The sequence below is a fragment of the Lissotriton vulgaris genome, unplaced genomic scaffold (assembly GCF_964263255.1).
Source record: "Lissotriton vulgaris unplaced genomic scaffold, aLisVul1.2 SCAFFOLD_371, whole genome shotgun sequence".
NCBI classification, from domain to species: Eukaryota; Metazoa; Chordata; class Amphibia; order Caudata; family Salamandridae; genus Lissotriton; species Lissotriton vulgaris.
In genome coordinates, this window is record NW_028253580.1 from 836,856 (window position 1) to 859,119 (window position 22,264).

At 45.4% G+C, this 22,264-nt stretch overlaps 1 protein-coding gene across 3 annotated transcripts in view; it reads right to left on the reverse strand.

The window, feature by feature from the left end:
* LOC147660921 (myocardial zonula adherens protein-like) overlaps positions 1 to 22,264 on the reverse strand; it is a 500,869-nt gene that overhangs the window by 203,187 nt on the left and 275,418 nt on the right. For all 3 annotated transcript variants that reach the window (XM_086951427.1, XM_086951426.1, XM_086951425.1), the window contains exons 7-9: positions 14,395 to 14,547; positions 8,597 to 8,722; positions 3,732 to 3,860 (exon numbers count right to left, since the gene is read on the reverse strand). In XM_086951427.1, coding sequence (XP_086807553.1) covers positions 3,732 to 3,860; positions 8,597 to 8,722; positions 14,395 to 14,547 — 408 coding nt within the window. The remainder of the gene's footprint in view (positions 1 to 3,731; positions 3,861 to 8,596; positions 8,723 to 14,394; positions 14,548 to 22,264) is intronic.

Below are 22,264 nucleotides of genomic sequence, written 5' to 3' on the forward strand. Positions count from 1 at the left end.
TGCATTCTCTTAAATGGAGATCTCAAATGCATTCATGCTGCCTTCCTACATACTCACAGTAATGTTTAAAGTTGTATGCGTTTTCAAAGAAAACATCTAAAGAAACCTGCTCTGACAAACCTTTGTCGATCCTTTAATGGAGATGTCTTTTACCTACATCAGCTTTCACCAGACTGACGAAACCAACCTAGTGAATGTCCTTAGTGAAAAATATCTTTCAACATGTTTTTCTAATACTGCTCTTTTTTCTTTAGGGGGCTTACTTTAATCCCACCCTTCTCTGCTCCTTGTTCTATCTCATCTTTTTCTTTGAATGGGGTGTTTCCTCATTGGGCACACATTTAGTTTCTTCTATTCTTTTTCTTTCATGGTGGAAGTCCACACCAATGGCGTGGGGTGTCTCTTCCATTGCCACAAATCTTTTCCAGCCCTTACCCCCTTTTTCCCCTATTGACATTTGCTTCTTTCCTCTTTATCACGAAAATCTGTGGATTTTCATGGAATAGTTATTTTGTTGTCATGACAATTTTCAACAAGCACTGGCATCGCCAATAGGTCTCGCTTTTGGGACCTTATAAGTGTTTATCTATGTAATGGTTGCAGTTGTTGCTGCAAGGATATTATGCTGCATAACTGAATAGTCTAAACAGTTATAATGTGTGTAAGGCTAGACCTCTTGGATTTTTTTGTGAGTGTTTTTTTAATGTAGTTATTGTGAGAATGTGATAGTTAGTGAGAGAGTGAGAACGTTTATTAGTGAGAGTATGTAACTGAGAATGATTTATTTTTTATAGTGAGTTTGTTAGTTATTGTCTGAGAGATACAGGGTTTTTTGTAACAGAGTTTGTTACTGTGAGTGTGTATGTGATAGTTAGAGTTATTTTTTTGTCTGAGTGAGTGTGTTAGTTTGTGAAAGATAGTGTGAGAGTTTGTTACTGAGAGAGAGTGTGATATAGTTATTGAGAGTGATTGGAAGAGTTACGTTTTTAGTTAGTGATGGTGAGTAAATGAGTTAGTACAAATGAGACTTTGTTAGCGATATTAGTTAAGTGAGAGTTTTTATCTAGACAGTTTGTCAGTCAGAGCGAGTTAGTGACAGTGAGTTAGTATGAATGATTGAGTGAGATTGAGTGAGTGATAGTGAGATTGTGAGTTACTTAGTGAGAGTGATTGAGTTATTGCGAGAGATTGGGAGAGTAAGCTATTGCGAGTATTTTTGAGAGTTAATTATTGTTAGTTTGTTAGTGATAGTTTATAAGAGAGTATGTTAGTGAGTTATTTATACTGAGTAATTGAGAATGAGTAATCGAGAGTGATTTGGCGATATTGAATTAGTGAGAGCCAAATTGTGAGTGAGTTAGAGAGAGTGATTTAGAGTATTTTTTTGGTAGTGGGGCAGTTATTGAGAGTGGTAGTAAGTGATAGACAGTGTGAGAATTAATCAAAGTTTTTAAGTGAGTTTGTTCATGCAAGTTAGAAAGTGAGTGTGAGTTTGTAATAGTGATTATAAGAGAGTGAGTAAGATAGAGTGTTTTAGAGTGAGTAAGAGCAAGTGTGTGTGAGTGAGTTTGTGGGATTGAGATAGATCGACTTAGTGAGAGAGACTGTTTTAAATATAGTTTGTTAGTGACTGCGATTGAGTGAGTTAGTGATTGAGAGAGAGTGGCCGAGTCATTGAGTGAGTGATTTTGTGATTGAGAGTGTGGAAGTTGGTGATAGAGAGTGGTAGAGTGAAGGTGTTTTTTGGGAGTTTGACTTTGTGAGTGTGTTATTGATCTTGTGTGATTGAGAGTTTGTTTGTGATAGATTGTTATTGCGAATGAGAGTGTGTCCATTAGTTAGTGAGAGAGAGTAGTAGAGATAGGTAGTGAGGTAGAGTTTGAGAATTAGTTATTGAGAGAGCGTTTAGAGGTAGTGATATTTTTTTGGAGACGTAGTTTATTGATAGAGAGAGAGTTTGTATTGTGAGTTTATTAGTGATAGTCAGTGAGTTATTTAGTTAGGGTTAGAGTGTGCTATAGTTAGTTATTGAGAAAGAGTGTAATAGTTGTTTATTTATTGAGAGTGATGGAGTTAGTGATAGAAAGTGCTCGAGTTAGTGAGTCTGACGAGTGGGACAGTTAGTGAGTGAGACATAGTGGGTGAGATAGATTATAACTGAGAGTGAGTTGATGAGTTATGTATCTAGTGAGTGAGATAGAGTGAGTTATTTAGTAAGTGTGAGATATTGGGATAGTTTGTTATTGAGACCGAGTGTGCTTTTTGCCAAGTGATTAGTTAATCGGAATTACTGTGCATGTATATCGTAAATAGGATATACGTTTCTATTACATTTTAAATTGAATAAATTATTGTGAAAAGGAAGCATCTACTGCAAAGAAACTGAACACTTCAAATCCTCAACAAAGAGTAGAGGGCAGTGTTGGACCGGGTAAAGAAACCTAATCGAGTTGGTTAGCTGAAGTGTCCTTGTACGAAGTGTTAATACAACTCCATCTATCCAATACCGAGGAGGGCAAGCCATATGAAATCAGAGTAAACTTTTGAACCTGCAGAGTAAGGACTATGCCAGACTCCAAAACTGGAAAAGTCTATTTTAAAACGGAGAAGGACTGCAATTGTGAACGGCCACACCAGAGAACACAAGTTTTAGTGGAAAAAACGAATGCCTCCTGGTGAACGTGGAACAAGTCCAAAAAACAGTTTGTAAAGTTTCTGACCACCACTTCTTACTTTGACACGATGCCTACCCTTGAAGCGTTGCTCCGTCACCAGGTTTACAAACGTGTCAATTTTCCAAATAAGTTCACTATATTAAACAACATAGTGAGCAAATATATGATTCAATACATGCAGGTTTTTGCCGCGCGGCATGAAACTGATACGCCTGTGAACATGAAAGTAATATCGCGCGCTGTAAGGGTGCCTGAAAATGAAGCTGACGAAGAGGGAGGGGGAGAAGGGAGGGGGTAGTGAGAGCAGAGAGACAGAGGGGGTGGAGGAGCATTGTAAGGCTTAATGAGCCATTACAGAAGCCAGATGACCTGTGCATGTTCACACGCACGTGCACACAAGCTTGAGGCCAGCAAAAGCCTCCTTAGTAGCACATTAAAAACCCGCTTACTAAAGGTCTCGCTTGAGCTAGTGCATGCGCTAGCTCAGGCGAGACCTAAAAATGGAGATCTGCCATCCTGATTTTGTCAGGAGGGTGTTCTTCATTGTGGGGTTTCATCATAATGTCCACGCACTCAGCTTTGAAACGCTTCACTAATCTCTAAACAAGCAATATTTTAAGAGCCCATATCTAACTTAACAAGCGCTCAATGAGGCAAGTAACCAGTGTTGAAACAGAAAATAAAGGAAACTCAAAGTAGTGAAATATCCATACACTCTAAAAGTTTTCTTGAATTACAATGGACTTTAACCTTGTGTCAGAATGCCCATTGCTACAATGATCCTAAATCCTCAGATTTTGCATAATGTCATCCTTATCCCAATGCTGTGCATATTCAAAAGTGATTCATACCTATTATGTGAAGGATTAGGTGTTTAAAAAACAATTACCAGCAGTATCGTTTTATCCATCTCCTTATCCTGATTTACAAACAAGTAAAATATTGTTAGACAATAAAATTATAATCCTTTGATGTCTGTTTACAGGTTTATCTCAACCAATATCATAAAAAAAGATACATAAAAGCACATTTGAACAGGTAAGTGATATGTGTTACCTCTTCCATGCAAATGATCAACCGATCCAACTCTTCTATTCGCTGATCACGTTCCCCAATCCTTATTTCTGCAATTCGCACCTTTTCATTGGCATCTTCAATGGCTTTGAGAAATTGGTTTGTTTTTACCTTAGAAAACAAAGGAAGCAATGTCACTGACATAAATACCGCAAAACGCACAAGATGATGGATGGAATGTTGCACAATGGCAAAACACTCACCCCCAGTCACGGATCTGGGTTTAATCCATCGTTATTTTGCTCAACAAGCCACCCCAGTTCATACATGGCCATATGCAAATCAGTCTTGACCATGTGCCTCATGGGAACAGTCCAGCCTGAACTGCCAAGCCACCAAGCCATGTCTTCCCTGGACCGGAATCAAGCATCCTAGGACCGGTTTAAGGCTATCAGCAGTCTTTAGCCAGGATAGCTTGACTCCAGTGGCTTAGTGAGCACGGGACCCATGTCTGGGCATACCCTTCCCACATAGGGTGAACAGGACTGACATAAATACCCCAGTATCTTAAAAATGTGAACAAAAATGTGGTTGTGCACCTATTTAAGTAAATACAACTGCTTTACACTGAGCTATTGCTTTAATGTAATGTTTCTTATCTAGCTCTGTCTCTGTGCTGCTGCCCCCAGCACCTGTCTCTGGTAGGTGTTCAAGGCCCTACTCCACCCGCAGGCTCCTGCCCGGCCACATTCCTGGTGGTCCAGTGGGAGAGACTTGCTATTCTGCGGGTCCGCTTGGCCAGCCCTTCTGTTTTCTGCCTCTGTTTTTTCTGTCTACCTGGTTTTTGTATATTGTGCCTGTCTATCTGCTGCCTTTTATTCTTTTTACTTCTTTTTGTGCCTGGTTGTGTCCTTATTTCCTATTTTGCCTTGTTTGTGTCCCTCTCGCCTTTTTACCGTCGCTGCTGCCCCCACAGCCCCTCTCCTCCAGCCTATTCCCGCCTATCAGCTGCGTTTTCCTCCCCGGTCCCTGTTTAAAGGTGCACCTATTTTCCGACCGCCCAACGCTACGACTCAGCAGCCCTCCACGCACTTAACCACGGAAGAAATAACAACTGCCTGCTGTTGACGCGGAACACCACCTGCGGCCATTTCCTCTGCAGAGACTGCCGCCGCACCTTCACCCACCTCCTGACACCCGCAGCTACCATGTACCAACTAGACGCCAGAGCACCCAAAACCCTGAACTGCATACTCTTCAACATACGCTCCCTACACAAACACACCATAGAAGTCTGGGAACTCCTCAACACCCTGTCACCAGACGTCGTCTTCCTCACAGAAACTTGGACCAGCGCCACTTTTGCCCCCGACATCACTACCACCAGCCCAGAAGGATACACGATCCAGAGGAAGGACCACCTCAACCACCCATGAGGAGGGCTCACCATCACACACAAGAACTCCCTCTGGTTCATCACATCCAGCACTACCGACTCCCGGACCTCTAGGGAACATCTCCCTTTCCAGATCTAGACCAACCACAGAACGATCCTACGTGGCACACTAGCCTACAGACCTGCCGGACCACTCACACGTTTGCCACAACCATCACTGACCTCATCGCACCCCAAACCCCACACCATCGCCTCCATGGACTACCTACCACTCTGAGACCTGAACTTCCACTTCAACAACGTCAACCGCAACTCCACTGCCCTCCAGGGCAACCAAGCCAACATTGGACTGAAGCAGCTCGTCAGCACTCCCACCCACAAGGCAGGACACACCCTCGAGGGAACAACATCCACTTCAGTGACACCATGCAACCCATCTGGACAGACCATCACTGCGATCACTTCTTCTCTAAACCCACTGCACACAAACCTACACCACGCCACCTGTGCAGGAACTGGAGCAAGATCACCGAACGACTGGAAGCGCGCATAAGGCAAACCCCTCCTCAAGAAGCACTCTGCCGACTGACCTAAAACCCATCTTTCTCCTCCCCTTCGCAGAAAAAGCAACTGAGAAGATCGGCAACAGCAAGCTCATGAACTTCATTGAAGTGAATTCCATCCTTGACTCCGCCCAATCCGGATTCCACTGCAGGCACAGCACTGAGACCGCCCTTCCTAGCCACCACAGCGGCTTTCGCATGGGCCCTCATCCTACTAGACCTCTCTGCAGCCTTCAACACAGTCTCCCAACGCACACTCACCGCCAGACTCCACAATGCTGGCCCTCGACTGGATCTGCTTCATTCTCACTGGCCAAAGCCAAAGAATCAGACTTCCAACCTTCATCTCAGAGCCCACAAAGATCAGCTGCGGAGTACCCCAAGGATCATTGCTCAGCGCCACGCTACATGACCCCCCTCGCTGCCATCGTCGGACAGCATGGACTCAGCATAGTATCCTAAGATGATGACACCCAGCTAATCCTCTCCCTCACAAAGGAGCCCGACACCACCAGACTAAGCTTCTCAGAAGGAATAAAAGAAGTTGCTTCCTGGATGAGCCGCACCTGGTGACCAACCGCCCTCTGCGACCCCCCCCCACTCGAAAGGACCATACTCACTCACTCTGCATCAGACAGATCAACGCAGTCTCCTCCACATATTTCAACACCCTACGATCCTCCGCAAGAGCTCCAAATAGATCCCCCCCGAATCCAGAAATACAGTCACCCACACACTCATAACCAGCAGACTGGACTACGGGAACTCCCTCTACGCCGTAATCAACAAATCCCTGCTCTGAACACTGCAGAACATCCAGAACACAGCTGTCAGACTCATCCTAGGCCCCCCATGACAAAAACTCATCACCCACCACCTACAAGACTTCCACTAGTTCCCCGTCGAGAAGAGAGTGACCTTCAAGCTACTCACTCATGCCTACTAATCCCTCCGCAACATCAGACCCCAGTACCTTAATGAGAGAGCCTCCTTCTACGCAACCAAGAGAACCCTTTGCTCTGCTGACCTCGCCTGGGCAAAACCCCTCGCATCCACAGAGCCAGAACAGGTGGAGGAGCCTACTCCTACATTGCGGCAAAAACCTGGAATGAGCTACTGCTCTGCATCAGATGTTCCCCCAGTGTGAATGCCTTAAGGAAGAGCCTAAAGACCTGGCTGTTTGAGTAAAATGGAGCCGCACGCAGCTGTACGACCTCCCCCCAACGGGTGAGTAGCTCACTTCATAAATCCCTGATTGATCATAATTGTATTCAAAATCTACATAATTAATCATTAGTTGCCTTGGTTCTAAATAGGAATACCATGACATGCATTTTAGAAACCTAATTTAACCAGGCAGATGAAAATAATTTAAGCAATTGTAAAATAGTTTATCTAAAATCTGGGCAAGCGACTAATGGCTGAATATTAAAGAAAGAAAAAAACAGAATGTGACAAAAGAAAGAAAGTCAGCTTGGTAATACCATAAGCACCCTTGACAGGAGATGAGGGGGACCCTAGTAGAGCCACTGTTCCCCTGCTGTTACAGACACCCTCATAGCTTTAACTGGTTAGCAAGATGCCACAGAGGTAGGAGAATAATAAGGGCTTTCTTTTATTTTCATGTGGAGTTTTATATAGCGCACACTAGACCCGAAGGTATCAGAGCGCTTTACATGAGCATCTGTTACGTTACAGACAGATGCATTCATTTTTTTTGTTAGGCACAGGGAGATTAAGTGATTTGCCCAGAATCACAAAATGTTGAGTGTCTCTGCAAAGACTCGAACCCGGTTCCCCAGCTACCAAGTCAACCGCCCTAACCATTAGGCCACATTCTCTTCACTTTCTAGCTAATTGGTAGCTAATGGATAAGACATGAAATATTGCTTGTGTTCTTGATGTTTTGATTACTCAAAATAAGAAGCTTCCTTCACAATTATAAATACATGTGAACAAATTGTCATTAAAAAGCTTGCCTGCCACTGCAACAGCCAGAGGAGCCCAATTAGTACAGAAAGAAAAAGCAATCCAAGATTAAAGCTCCTAGCTCATGCAGCTCTAGCTCTTAAGTGAGTTGCCAAAATATATTTAATGAAGGAGGAGATCAAAACAGAGGCATTTTCAATGTAGTAACTTCAATATTGGACCTGTGATGAAGAAAGGGTTAACAGAAGGTATTCAACCAGCTCTGCCATAGTTCAGACATTTGCAGCAAAGAAGTAAAAAAAATAACCAAGTGGACTTAAAGTAAATAATCATTTTTGTTACCTAGTACAAGGTGAAAAACACTATATATTGACATTTCATCTACATGGAACTGGAGGCACAGATACCAGAATCCCACTGTTACACAGAGCCTAGAATGAAATTTAAGTGTCAATAGATCACTGCTTAGTAATGTTGGAGGAGTCTTTTGAGGAATATGTGGAATAGAAAATGTACGACAATGGATTACTAACTAAAGAGAGATGCATGCCATGAAATTAAGAAGTTGGAAAAACAGGCATCCTAGATTGTATCATAAGGCTGTACAAGGTAATGCTTTCTATAATTAGAAAACAAATAACATTAATAGTACTTACACAATGATTAAATAATGTAGCCGTGAGCATGAAACACAATCTGCATTTAAAAAAAGAAATCTATAACTTAGAGTTTAAGTCATTTCCAATCTACAGAAAAAATAGAACTCAGCAGAAGGTGCATTGGTAGGATTTGTGGGGCCTGGAAATAATTAACAAGAATGGGCCCTTACACCAAACCAGAATTTGTGAAGCAGAAAGACTGGACTTCCAGTACCTTGTGAGCCTTCATGGATGACATTTAGACAGGGGGGAAAGTTCAAATATATCCATAAGCGTACTGAAAATAATAGCAATGGCAAAACATCAAGAAAACTAATTTGAACATATGCCAAATTAGTTCCCTAGACTAGATGTACATACTACTAGAGCTTCTCTCTCAGCAAAATGCTTTGCTTCTTCTTCTTGTAGCCTCTCTTCATACTGTCTGTGTAATTTTCTCGTCATCTCCCTCATAACGTCAGCATTCGCTTCCTGTGAAGATTCCACCTACCAAAGAAAATATGTAAGAAACAATGTATGGTCATGCACAGTTGTGTGATTTGTAATATGGCTTATTATGTATATTTAGAAAATGAAATATCTTGATAATATGACACTGACTAAACAATCTCATGCTTTACATTGTTAACATTCTCAATACTCCTCTATAAGAGCTACAGTTAATGTGATAAAACATAACTCCATCAACGTTTACTTTCCCTGACAAATATTTTCATGTGACATTATATACATCAAACTTTGAGAAAGGCTGTTTAAGAATCTTGAATACAACATCTTAGAAATGGAAGTCGAAAACGTAATATCACGCAAAGGATTGAGCTGTCTTAAGACGTGAAATAGGATCTTCCTTGCAAAGATTGTACTCTTCACCTCACATTGTTCAATTCTTCAGCATTTCCTGGTTCCATTTTTCATATAATGCCAATGTCCGATTGTCTAATGACGCATTGTTTTTCTATGGTCAATGCATTGGCCAGGCACCATTGAGTAATTGGTTAATGTTTCTATATTCCTGGTCAATAAAGTTGATGTTTTGAAATCCTACAGCTAACTCTAAATTGATATGTGTCACTCAATCTGAGATCTACAGAACACACTATGTTTAATGCAAGATACAGTCTCACACCATTCTTGGAGTTATATTTTGATTGCCCATACACACATCAGAAGAAAAACAAAATCGCACTGCTGTTCAAAAAAATGTTTTAATGATTTTGTCTTACCTATTGTGCTTTATAAGGTTGCAATCTGGTGTGTATAAAAGATTTTACAACCTATTGTATGCAGTAGAAATTATGCTGTAAACATTTCCCAAGTTTGGCTATGCTTACATTTTCATGCAGTTTTGAGATCACTTTCTTTAATTTCCTGCCAGCTGGAGGTTTCCAGCATTCTTTTGACAAACGTTTTGTATTGATTTTCTTACATGTAAAGGTTGGCATTGTAAAGACTTGCAAAGCAATGCACTCATATCAGTTCACATTTGTCTTCATAATTATTTTTGGTTCAATTTTATCAACATTCCTAATTACACAAGTTGTGGTCTCTGACTTGATACTTTCTGACAACCTAAATATTTACTTTTCTATAATCTAGATGGCTAGATCCACAAAATCCACCCATCCATGCACATCTTACCAATATCCTACACTCCTCCAGTGCCCTAATCCCAATTTTTTTGTATTGAGGGAAAAAGACCCCTTTAATTCACTGCCATATTTTGTAGAATGTTCTACTTATCCTTTTGTACATAGTATATAACTCCTTCATGGAGGCCTGGTGTCATCTTTCTGTATTCAAGCTAGCCTGGCGATGAAGGGTGTTACCCAGAAACCAGTGCCAGGATGCTGGTTGCCTGTCCAGGGAAGACCTGGACTGTTCTCAAAAGGTACAGGGTCAAGACTGATTTGAATATGGCTAGGTCTGAACTGGGGTGGCGAAGTGAGCTAAAGAACGATGATGGATTGAACAGGGTATACAACGGTTAGCACGCATTTTTTACAACGCGGTGCTGTTACCACGCTACTTTTACCACGCAAGTCGTTACAACGATTTGCGCTGGAGGGCGCTCCAGGATCAATCAATCAATCAATCAATGACATTTATAGAGCGCACTACCTACCCGTAGGGTCTCAAGGCGCTTAGGGGGAGGGGGTGCCGTTACTGCTCGAACAGCCAGGTCTTGAGCTTCTTCCTGAAGGAGAGGTGGTCTTGGGTCAGGCGCAGGTCGGCCGGGAGGGAGGGAGTTCCAGGTCTTGGCGGCCAGGTAGGAGAAGGACCTTCCTCCTGTTGTGGCTCTACGGATGCGTGGAACGGCGGCGAGGGCGTGGCTGGCAGATCGGAGGTGGCGTTTGGGAGCGTAGAAGTTGATTCGGTTGTTGAGGTAGCTCGGGCCTTGATCGTGTAGGGCTTTGTGTGCGTGGGTGAGGAGCCGGAAGGTGATAATTTTGTTGACGGGGAGCCAGTGCAGGTCTCTCAGGTGTCCGGAGATGTGGCTGTTCCGTGGGATGTCGAGGATGAGTCTGGCTGAGGCGTTCTGGATCCGCTGGAGTCTCTTCTGGAGCTTGGCGGTGGTTCCGGCGTAGAGTGCGTTGCCGTAGTCCAGTCGGCTGGTGACGAGGGGCTGGGTGACGGTCTTCCTGGTCTCCGTGGGGATCCACCAGAAGATCTTCCGAAGCATGCGCAGGATGTTGAAGCACGACGAGGAGACGGCGTTGACTTGCCTGGTCATGGAGAGGGAGGAGTCCAGGATGAAGCCCAGGTTGCGTGCGTGGTTCGTCGGTTTGGGTGCGGTGCCCAGGGCGGGGAGCCACCAGGAGTCGTCCCAGGCGGAGGGCGAGGAGCCCAGGATGAGGACCTCCGTCTTGTCTGAGTTCAGTTTCAGGCGGCTCGTCGTCATCTACTCGGCTACCTCTTTCATCCCTTCGTGCAGGTTGGCTCTGGCGGCGGCGGGGTCGTTGGTCAGGGAGAGGATCAGCTGGGTGTCGTCGGCGTAGGAGATTATGTTGAGGTTGTGTTGGCGTGCGATGGCCGCGAGGGGGCTCATGTAGACGTTGAAGAGGGTAGGGCTCAGCGAGGATCCTTGAGGGATAGTAAATAGTTTAATTTACTATCCAACTCCTTCCCTAGAGTCCACGGGGACTGGAGTTGGAATAGTAAATTAAAAAATTTACTATCCAGCGCTCCTCCACGCAAGTCGTTGTAACGACTTGCGTGGTTAAAGTAGCGTTGTAACAGTACGCGTTGTAAAAGTACGCGTGGTACCGTCATACATCCATTGAACAGAGACCTGCGACTGGAGGCGAGTGTCTGACCCTGTGCCTCATGGGACCAGTTTCGGGGCAACACCCCTCATCAGCCAGGCTAGCTTGAATCCAGTGGCAAAGTGAGCAAGGGTTCCACGACTGGACATACCTTGCCAACTAACGGTGAGCAAAGCAAACACAAGGAGAAGATGGACGGAGTGCTGAAACTTTTCAGACACTCAACCCCAGTTACAGATCTGGGTTGAATCTAGGTCTGGCCGGTAAATCCCGTTCCGACCGTGGAACTTGCGGAATTTGGGTAATTTCACGTTCCGCGGATAAAGCGAAATTGCCCAAAATTCTGCGTTCAGCGGATTTGCAAAATTTTTTGCAAGTTCACGTTCTCAAAACGCATGTATGCGAAATATTTCCCACTGAGCATGCAGATAGCAATTGTGAACAGGAAAAAAGCATCGCGAACAAGCAATTCCACGTGTTCGCGGAATTTCTGCGTGTTCGCAGAGATTTATTTACTGTTTTGCGGAGATTTGCGTAACGCGATTACACAAATTCCGCCCACCCCTAGTTGAATCAATCATCATTCTTTAGCTCACTTTGATCCCATGCTGAGGCAATGGAGGAGAGATCTGGAAGAATGAGCAGTAGCTGTGAAAAGACATATGCAGGAGGAGGATTGTAGATATAGGCTGAAATGTTGGAAGTGCAAACATAGGCGGAGGAGTACTGGGACACACAGGACACAAGCACGTGTTGACCCGGGAGTATACAGTAGAAAATTCATCCTAACACTGAGTCGAGCAGACAGAGAGAGTGGTGGTGAGGGGGTCCACCCAAGCAGAGGGAGGGCGTGATCCTGTTCCTGCCCAACATTGGAAGTTGTGTCCATGAAGTCTACTAGCTTGTACTGTAGCACTTAAGAGGTTTCTCCTGCAAATGGTGCCTAAGTTGATTATTTGCTGTAACTTAAAATCACAAATAAAGAGGTTAAAAAAAACTTTACATGGAAAAAACAAACCTGAATTGAGGAGTCTACTTAGGAGTCACAGGCTACCCCATAACCTTTATGCCAGATGTCATTGAAGCTTTCCAAACACCAAATCAAGTATTTATCTGTACATTTCGTGGTGTGCTGCCACCGAGTGGGATTTTAACTCTGTGGGCCAGAACAGCAGGAGGGAACATGATACTTCGCTTTAATTCCTGTATGACTTTAAGCATCTACGGAATCATTTTCTCCATATCCTCCTTCAAAATATGTATTGCTTGCTTTGGGCATTGTCCAACAATCAAATAAATTCGACCTCTTTTTTTGCAGGTCTTTCTGGGACACAGCATTATTTTATGTAGTAGAGTCTCCCTATGATGGTTAAGAGCTCATAAATAATAACATTTATATTACCTGTCACGGAAATCGGAAAGTTGAGTTATTGCATGAGAACATAGAATTAATAACTATTTTGAGAAATCTGTTGTGGTTTGATCTTGCATGCTGGTGGATTGTGCCTTACTGGGCATTCTGTTCTATAATGGAATGTGTGGGGAGAGGTAGAAGGCGTTGGGGAGCTGAGCTGCAAAGACCTAGTGAACTCGAAGGTGATGTAGATTGTCACAAGTAAAAAGATATATTTCAAGGAATTCACATGCAGTGTGTTCTTCCTGGTGCAGGGCCGACTGGGAACAGGAACCAGCCCTGGCAGATTGGTGCACCACCGGCCTTGGGAGCAGGGGGAAGGGAAATGAGGAAGGTGGTGGTGCTAGCAAGAAGCACTACTCTAGCTTTTGTAACAGGGGGTCGATATTGCATCACTGCTGCAAAAACCTGCCCCCAGTGACAAATCTGGACCCCACAGGCACAAAACCGGCAGCATCCCACTAGCCCTCCAAGGAGAAGCCGGGTGCCCGCTATGGCCAGTCCGGCCCGGTCTTGGTGTAGAGCACACACTACTATTCCAGTGCACCAAATGTACTGGCAGATAACTGTAGATGTGGGAAAAAGAAATAGAAAAGATTGGCTTCTTTAAACAATGCATCTATCAGCGGATAATGTTCCTTCAGGGCAGAGCCAAAGGTCCCTCCATGTGAAGGTTAAAGAACTGGTCAAATTAGGTGTACAGCCCACTGCGTCAAATCAAATCTAAAAACTATAAGCTGAGCTATATGGAAAACAGCCTAAGGACTTATTTTCAGCATGTTCACCAATCCCATGTGCAAGACAAAAGTAAGAGACTAAGCCACAGGGTAAAAGAGGTCTACATGTTTAGAAATAGTAAGCTTTTGAGGAGTCTAGTGGGATAAAGGTGTATCAGGAGTATGGAAACTGGCAGCAAGAAGGCGGATTAAAAGGGTAGGAAAGGAGTATGGGGAGTGCTAGAGACTGAAAGGAAATAAACCAAGACAGACAAGCACAACAGGTGGACTGGCACAGAGACACATGGAGCACTTGGACATGTGACAGAATACTGTGGTGGAAAGCACTGGTATGGCAGCAGCATTTTCGTTGTACGTCTTTTACTATAACATTGTTTTTGCCTTTTCATATTTAATAAGAGGCGATTAACAGCTGGAAATACACCCATGCAAATGGGTCATAAAGTTTAAAGGAATGCAGTTTCCATGAATGTTCACCTTACTTTCATCAACACACGTGTGTAGTGCACAACTGTGTAATTCTAGGACACGGTTGATGTACTCTTACATCTTGTTGTGCCGTCGCATTAGAAATTAGTTTTTTCCCTGTCGTTAGCCCAGCTAGTAAAGGCACCAGCTTGTGGCAGCACCAATTGTAAAGGCACTAATTGTGGAACTGAATAACCTAGGTGATAATAAAATGTTACTTGGCAGGCACACTAAACCCAAGACCAAATAAGACGACAAGATAACTTGATAGTATACCTTAAGCTTCAGCATTGAATTTTCCACTTGGGCAGTTTCCAGCTCTCTCTGCCTCTCCTTTAATTTTTTCAGGGATTCTTCATAAGAAAGTTTCAAACTTTTGATCTCATCTTTAATATCGCAATTCTCCAGTGTCACATCAACCAGCGTTTTCTAGAAGATAAGCAAAAAGCAAAAATATAATGAACATGCTTATGACTGCAAGCAAAACTTTTAGAAGAGTCAAATATAGTAACAGACATTTTAAAGAGTCATAACATTTTTATTTTACACGCCATTGGGTAGCAAATCTAGCTCTTCAGACAGTGATGTAAAGAATAATTGTATTTCTATTTTCGCACAACTTGGGAACAAATAGTTTGTTATATACACATTTATTTCGAATGGTGACCATAAAACAAATAATTTCTCAGTTGCATTGCTGTCAACTCAGATCCACCAGGGGTCAATTGTTTATGTTGTTATTATAGGTAAAAATATAATTTAACGTAATGTTCTAGGCAAAAAACGAGATGACAAAGGGATTTAAATTGAAATGCCCGTGTTACAATCCATGCAGTGCACAATCAGCTGGGAAACAGTTGCACAATTGTTTTGTAGTTAACTTCATTTTGGAATTAACTTGTTTTTATATTTTTGTTTTTACCAAATAGAGCATAGCAGTAATGTAGGAGCCTTGAGAAGGCCTCAATCTAAAACTAAGGCAGGCAAGGTGTTCTATTAATACTGTGATAAGTATAGATGAACTGAAAAACAGCTCACCTCTGTCTCACATAGAGACAGCAATTGGGTGTTGCGAAATGTTCCAGAAATTCCACATTAAAAGGCCCTGAGCTGATTTTCCAACCTCAGACTTCAAGGAAATTAAATGAGACCGGCAATTCGCTGTCAAGACTTGTTTTAAATAGGTTTGTGATTTAGAATGCTCAAGGCCACGTTGTGAGCACGCTTAGACTGAAACGTTGCATAATTATTTGGCATTTTTCCACATGCACACATTTTGGTGATTATGTTGTTATTTGTGAACACGTTTGTTTAATATCAATTAATAACCAAATTGGCCTGATAATTCTACTTTACTATAGGAAGTCAGTGGCAAACCCTTACAGACTTCGAATCACATCCCAGGCAATGAAATTAGTAATCTATAGACGCAATTAAGGGCAGGGGGGCAAGAAAGCAGAAAAGAATTACAGCATAGAAAGGAGAGCAGAAACAACTGTGTTAAATAAGCGAGAGAGAGAGAAATGTAGTGCGAGTGCTGACCTGAGCCAGTAAGAAATATAGTCAGAGAAGAAAACAGAAGGAGAGTGTAAAAGAGAGCCAAAGGTTAAATAGATAGTAAGATAAAATAAATAAGCATTGCGTAGCCGATAGGCCTTGCCCAGGAGACTTGCCAGTGCTTATTTCTTTTTTAGTAGACTGCCACCGTGTATGCGTAGGTAGATACAGCAATTATCCTGGAATGAAAAAAATATAAAAATGGGTGCAGTGCATGTCTTTCCAGGGGCCATTTTGGAATAATTGTTTTTATGCTTTAAAGAAAAATCATCCAATGATGGCCAATGTGCATGCATGCTCAGGTGTGATTGACATCTTTGGATGATTTTTTAAAAATAATTCCAAGATGGACACCGTGTATTCATGACTCCCATCTTGCAATGGTCCCTCGCTAACAGAAAAAAAAAATAGATAAGCAAGAAAGCTGTGCCATCATCAGAAAGGGACTGGCCCAAACCCCACTCTTTCTATTGTTTTGCTCAAGTAGTTATTCAACAGACAGATAAAGCGGCCAGTAGGTTAGACATAAAAGGTTAGCAGATCAGAATAGAGCACAATGGAGTGAGTAAGCTGAATGGAGCAAACAGAATTGGAAGACATGTGGGAACATAGAATAGCATAACATGTTTTATTACCAATTGGATTTCACTGCATTTGTGTCAACCATGTGAAAGCCAGTGTGTAACAAAGACATTTTGAAAAATGCCCCCTCAATCATATGCTAGAATGGGTACCTGCAAATTCAGAGATGTACAAATAATCACTGCTCCTGAGTTTCATATTGTTGCCTTTTTCAGAAATACATAGGTTTCCTCGATACCCATTTTTCACTCTACACATTTCGCCATATGAATTGGTCTATACTTGATACATAACGAAAAGCCTTTGTAGAGTGGTGTTCAGGTATTCATCTCTGCAACCAGAAGGGACTAGCAGACATAGTTTATAGCTGTTGCTCAGAATGACAAACCGTTACAGATAACAAGCATTTACAATGCAATGGTTTTGCCTTTGTTAAAGTTAGAGCTATTGGCATTGCTCTTGACACTCTGAAGCTCCACTCTGCACTCTGAAGCTCCACTCTGCACTCTGAAGCTCCACTCTGAAGCTCCACTCTGCACTCTGAAGCTCCACTCTGAATCTGCACTCTGAAGCTCCACTCTGCACTCTGAAGCTCCACTCTGCACTCTGAAGCTCCACTCTGAATCTCCACTCTGAAGCTCCACTCTGAAGCTCCACTCTGAAGCTCCACTCTGAAGCTCCACTCTGAAGCTCCACTCTGAAGCTCCACTCTGAAGCTCCACTCTGAAGCTCCACTCTGAAGCTCCACTCTGAAGCTCCACTCTGAAGCTCCACTCTGAAGCTCCACTCTGCACTCTGAAGCTCCACTCTGCACTCTGAAGCTCCACTCTGAAGCTCCACTCTGCACTCTGAAGCTCCACTCTGAAGCTCCACTCTGCACTCTGAAGCTTCACTCTGCACTCTGAAGCTTCACTCTGCACTCTGAAGCTTCACTCTGCACTCTGAAGCTCCACTCTGAATCTGCACTCTGAAGCTCCACTCTGCACTCTGAAGCTCCAATCTGAAGCTCCACTCTGCACTCTGAAGCTCCACTCTGCACTCTGAAGCTCCACTCTCCACTCTGAAGCTCCACTCTCCACTCTGAAGCTCCACTCTCCACTCTGAAGCTCCACTCTCCACTCTGAAGCTCCACTCTCCACTCTGAAGCTCCACTCTCCACTCTGAAGCTCCACTCTCCACTCTGAAGCTCCACTCTCCACTCTGAAGCTCCACTCTCCACTCTGAAGCTCCACTCTCCACTCTGAAGCTCCACTCTCCACTCTGAAGCTCCACTCTCCACTCTGAAGCTCCACTCTCCACTCTGAAGCTCCACTCTGAAGCTCCACTCTCCACTCTGAAGCTCCACTCTCCACTCTGAAGCTCCACTCTGAATCTCCACTCTGAAGCTCCACTCTGAAGCTCCACTCTGAATCTCCACTCTGAAGCTCCACTCTGAAGCTCCACTCTGAATCTCCACTCTGAAGCTCCACTCTCCACTCTGAATCTCCACTCTGAAGCTCCACTCTCCACTCTGAAGCTCCACTCTCCACTCTGAAGCTCCACTCTCCACTCTGAAGCTCCACTCTCCACTCTGAAGCTCCACTCTCCACTCTGAAGCTCCACTCTCCACTCTGAAGCTCCACTCTCCACTCTGAAGCTCCACTCTCCACTCTGAAGCTCCACTCTCCACTCTGAAGCTCCACTCTCCACTCTGAAGCTCCACTCTCCACTCTGAAGCTCCACTCTCCACTCTGAAGCTCCACTCTCCACTCTGAAGCTCCACTCTGAAGCTCCACTCTCCACTCTGAAGCTCCACTCTCCACTCTGAAGCTCCACTCTGAATCTCCACTCTGAAGCTCCACTCTGAAGCTCCACTCTGAATCTCCACTCTGAAGCTCCACTCTGAAGCTCCACTCTGAATCTCCACTCTGAAGCTCCACTCTCCACTCTGAATCTCCACTCTGAAGCTCCACTCTCCACTCTGAATCTCCACTCTGAAGCTCCACTCTCCACTCTGAATCTCCACTCTGAATCTCCACTCTGAAGCTCCACTCTGAAGCTCCACTCTCCACTCTGAATCTCCACTCTCCACTCTGAAGCTCCACTCTGAATCTCCACTCTCCACTCTGAAGCTCCACTCTCCACTCTGAAGCTCCACTCTCCACTCTGAAGCTCCACTCTCCACTCTGAAGCTCCACTCTCCACTCTGAAGCTCCACTCTGAATCTCCACTCTGAAGCTCCACTCTCCACTCTGAAGCTCCACTCTGAAGCTCCACTCTGAAGCTCCACTCTGAAGCTCCACTCTGAATCTCCACTCTGAAGCTCCACTCTGAAGCTCCACTCTCCACTCTGAATCTCCACTCTGAAGCTCCACTCTCCACTCTGAATCTCCACTCTGAAGCTCCACTCTGAAGCTCCACTCTCCACTCTGAATCTCCACTCTGAAGCTCCACTCTCCACTCTGAATCTCCACTCTGAAGCTCCACTCTCCACTCTGAATCTCCACTCTGAAGCTCCACTCTCCACTCTGAATCTCCACTCTGAATCTCCACTCTGAAGCTCCACTCTCCACTCTGAATCTCCACTCTGAAGCTCCACTCTCCACTCTGAATCTCCACTCTGAAGCTCCACTCTCCACTCTGCACTCTGAAGCTCCACTCTCCACTCTGAAGCTCCACTCTCCACTCTGAAGCTCCACTCTCCACTCTGAAGCTCCACTCTCCACTCTGAAGCTCCACTCTCCACTCTGAAGCTCCACTCTCCACTCTGAAGCTCCACTCTCCACTCTGAAGCTCCACTCTCCACTCTGAAGCTCCACTCTCCACTCTGAAGCTCCACTCTCCACTCTGAAGCTCCACTCTGAAGCTCCACTCTCCACTCTGAAGCTCCACTCTGAAGCTCCACTCTCCACTCTGAAGCTGCACTCTGAAGCTCCACTCTGCACTCTGAAGCTCCACTCTGAAGCTCCACTCTGAAGCTCCACTCTGAAGCTCCACTCTGAAGCTCCACTCTGAAGCTCCACTCTGAAGCTCCACTCTGAAGCTCCACTCTGAAGCTCCACTCTGAAGCTCCACTCTGAAGCTCCACTCTGAAGCTCCACTCTGAAGCTCCACTCTGAAGCTCCACTCTGAAGCTCCACTCTGCACTCTGAAGCTCCACTCTGCACTCTGAAGCTCCACTCTGCACTCTGAAGCTCCACTCTGAAGCTCCACTCTGCACTCTGAAGCTTCACTCTGCACTCTGAAGCTTCACTCTGCACTCTGAAGCTTCACTCTGCACTCTGAAGCTCCACTCTGAATCTGCACTCTGAAGCTCCACTCTGAAGCTCCACTCTGAAGCTCCACTCTGAAGCTCCACTCTGAAGCTCCACTCTGAAGCTCCACTCTGAAGCTCCACTCTGAAGCTCCACTCTGAAGCTCCACTCTGAAGCTCCACTCTGAAGCTCCACTCTGAAGCTCCACTCTGAAGCTCCACTCTCCACTCTGAATCTCCACTCTCCACTCTGAAGCTCCACTCTCCACTCTGAATCTCCACTCTCCACTCTGAATCTCCACTCTCCACTCTGAAGCTCCACTCTCCACTCTGAAGCTCCACTCTGAAGCTCCACTCTGAAGCTCCACTCTGAAGCTCCACTCTGAAGCTCCACTCTGAAGCTCCACTCTGAAGCTCCACTCTCCACTCTGAAGCTCCACTCTCCACTCTGAAGCTCCACTCTCCACTCTGAAGCTCCACTCTCCACTCTGAAGCTCCACTCTCCACTCTGAAGCTCCACTCTGAAGCTCCACTCTGAAGCTCCACTCTGAAGCTCCACTCTCCACTCTGAAGCTCCACTCTGAAGCTCCACTCTGAAGCTCCACTCTGAAGCTCCACTCTGAAGCTCCACTCTCCACTCTGAAGCTCCACTCTGAAGCTCCACTCTGAAGCTCCACTCTGAAGCTCCACTCTGAAGCTCCACTCTGAAGCTGCACTCTGAAGCTCCACTCTGAAGCTCCACTCTGCACTCTGAAGCTCCACTCTGCACTCTGAAGCTCCACTCTGAAGCTCCACTCTGAAGCTCCACTCTGAAGCTCCACTCTGAAGCTCCACTCTCCACTCTGAAGCTCCACTCTGAAGCTCCACTCTGAAGCTCCACTCTGAAGCTCCACTCTGAAGCTCCACTCTCCACTCTGAAGCTCCACTCTGAAGCTCCACTCTGAAGCTCCACTCTGAAGCTCCACTCTGCACTCTGAAGCTCCACTCTGAAGCTCCACTCTGAAGCTCCACTCTGAAGCTCCACTCTGAAGCTCCACTCTGAAGCTCCACTCTGAAGCTCCACTCTGAAGCTCCACTCTGAAGCTCCACTCTGAAGCTCCACTCTGAAGCTCCACTCTGAAGCTCCACTCTGAAGCTCCACTCTGAAGCTGCACTCTGAAGCTCCACTCTGAAGCTGCACTCTGAAGCTCCACTCTGCACTCTGAAGCTCCACTCTGCACTCTGAAGCTCCACTCTGCACTCTGAAGCTCCACTCTGCACTCTGAAGCTCCACTCTGCACTCTGAAGCTCCACTCTGAAGCTGCACTCTGAAGCTGCACTCTCCACTCTGAATCTCCACTCTGAAGCTCCACTCTGAAGCTCCACTCTCCACTCTGAATCTCCACTCTGAAGCTCCACTCTCCACTCTGAATCTCCACTCTGAAGCTCCACTCTCCACTCTGAATCTCCACTCTGAAGCTCCACTCTCCACTCTGAATCTCCACTCTGAAGCTCCACTCTCCACTCTGAATCTCCACTCTCCACTCTGAAGCTCCACTCTCCACTCTGAATCTCCACTCTCCACTCTGAAGCTCCACTCTCCACTCTGAATCTCCACTCTGAAGCTCCACTCTCCACTCTGAATCTCCACTCTGAAGCTCCACTCTCCACTCTGAATCTCCACTCTGAATCTCCACTCTGAAGCTCCACTCTCCACTCTGAATCTCCACTCTGAAGCTCCACTCTCCACTCTGAATCTGCACTCTGAAGCTCCACTCTCCACTCTGAATCTCCACTCTCCACTCTGAAGCTCCACTCTCCACTCTGAAGCTCCACTCTGAAGCTCCACTCTGCACTCTGAAGCTCCACTCTGCACTCTGAAGCTCCACTCTGCACTCTGAAGCTCCACTCTGAAGCTCCACTCTGAAGCTCCACTCTGAAGCTCCACTCTGAAGCTCCACTCTGAAGCTCCACTCTGAAGCTCCACTCTGAAGCTCCACTCTGAAGCTCCACTCTGAAGCTCCACTCTGAAGCTCCACTCTGAAGCTCCACTCTGAAGCTCCACTCTGAAGCTCCACTCTGAAGCTCCACTCTGAAGCTCCACTCTGAAGCACCACTCTGAAGCACCACTCTGAAGCACCACTCTGAAGCACCACTCTGCACTCTGAAGCTCCACTCTGCACTCTGAAGCTCCACTCTGAAGCTCCACTCTGCACTCTGAAGCTTCACTCTGCACTCTGAAGCTCCACTCTGAATCTGCACTCTGAATCTGCACTCTGAAGCTGCACTCTGAAGCTGCACTCTGAATCTGCACTCTGAAGCTCCACTCTGAAGCTGCACTCTGAATCTGCACTCTGAAGCTCCACTCTGAAGCTCCACTCTGAAGCTCCACTCTGAAGCTCCACTCTGAAGCTCCACTCTGAATCTGCACTCTGAAGCTCCACTCTGAAGCTCCACTCTGAAGCTCCACTCTGAAGCTCCACTCTGAAGCTCCACTCTGAAGCTCCACTCTGAAGCTCCACTCTGAAGCTCCACTCTCCACTCTGAATCTCCACTCTCCACTCTGAATCTCCACTCTCCACTCTGAAGCTCCACTCTCCACTCTGAATCTCCACTCTCCACTCTGAAGCTCCACTCTCCACTCTGAAGCTCCACTCTGAATCTCCACTCTCCACTCTGAAGCTCCACTCTCCACTCTGAAGCTCCACTCTGAAGCTCCACTCTGAAGCTCCACTCTGAAGCTCCACTCTGAAGCTCCACTCTGAAGCTCCACTCTGAAGCTCCACTCTGAAGCTC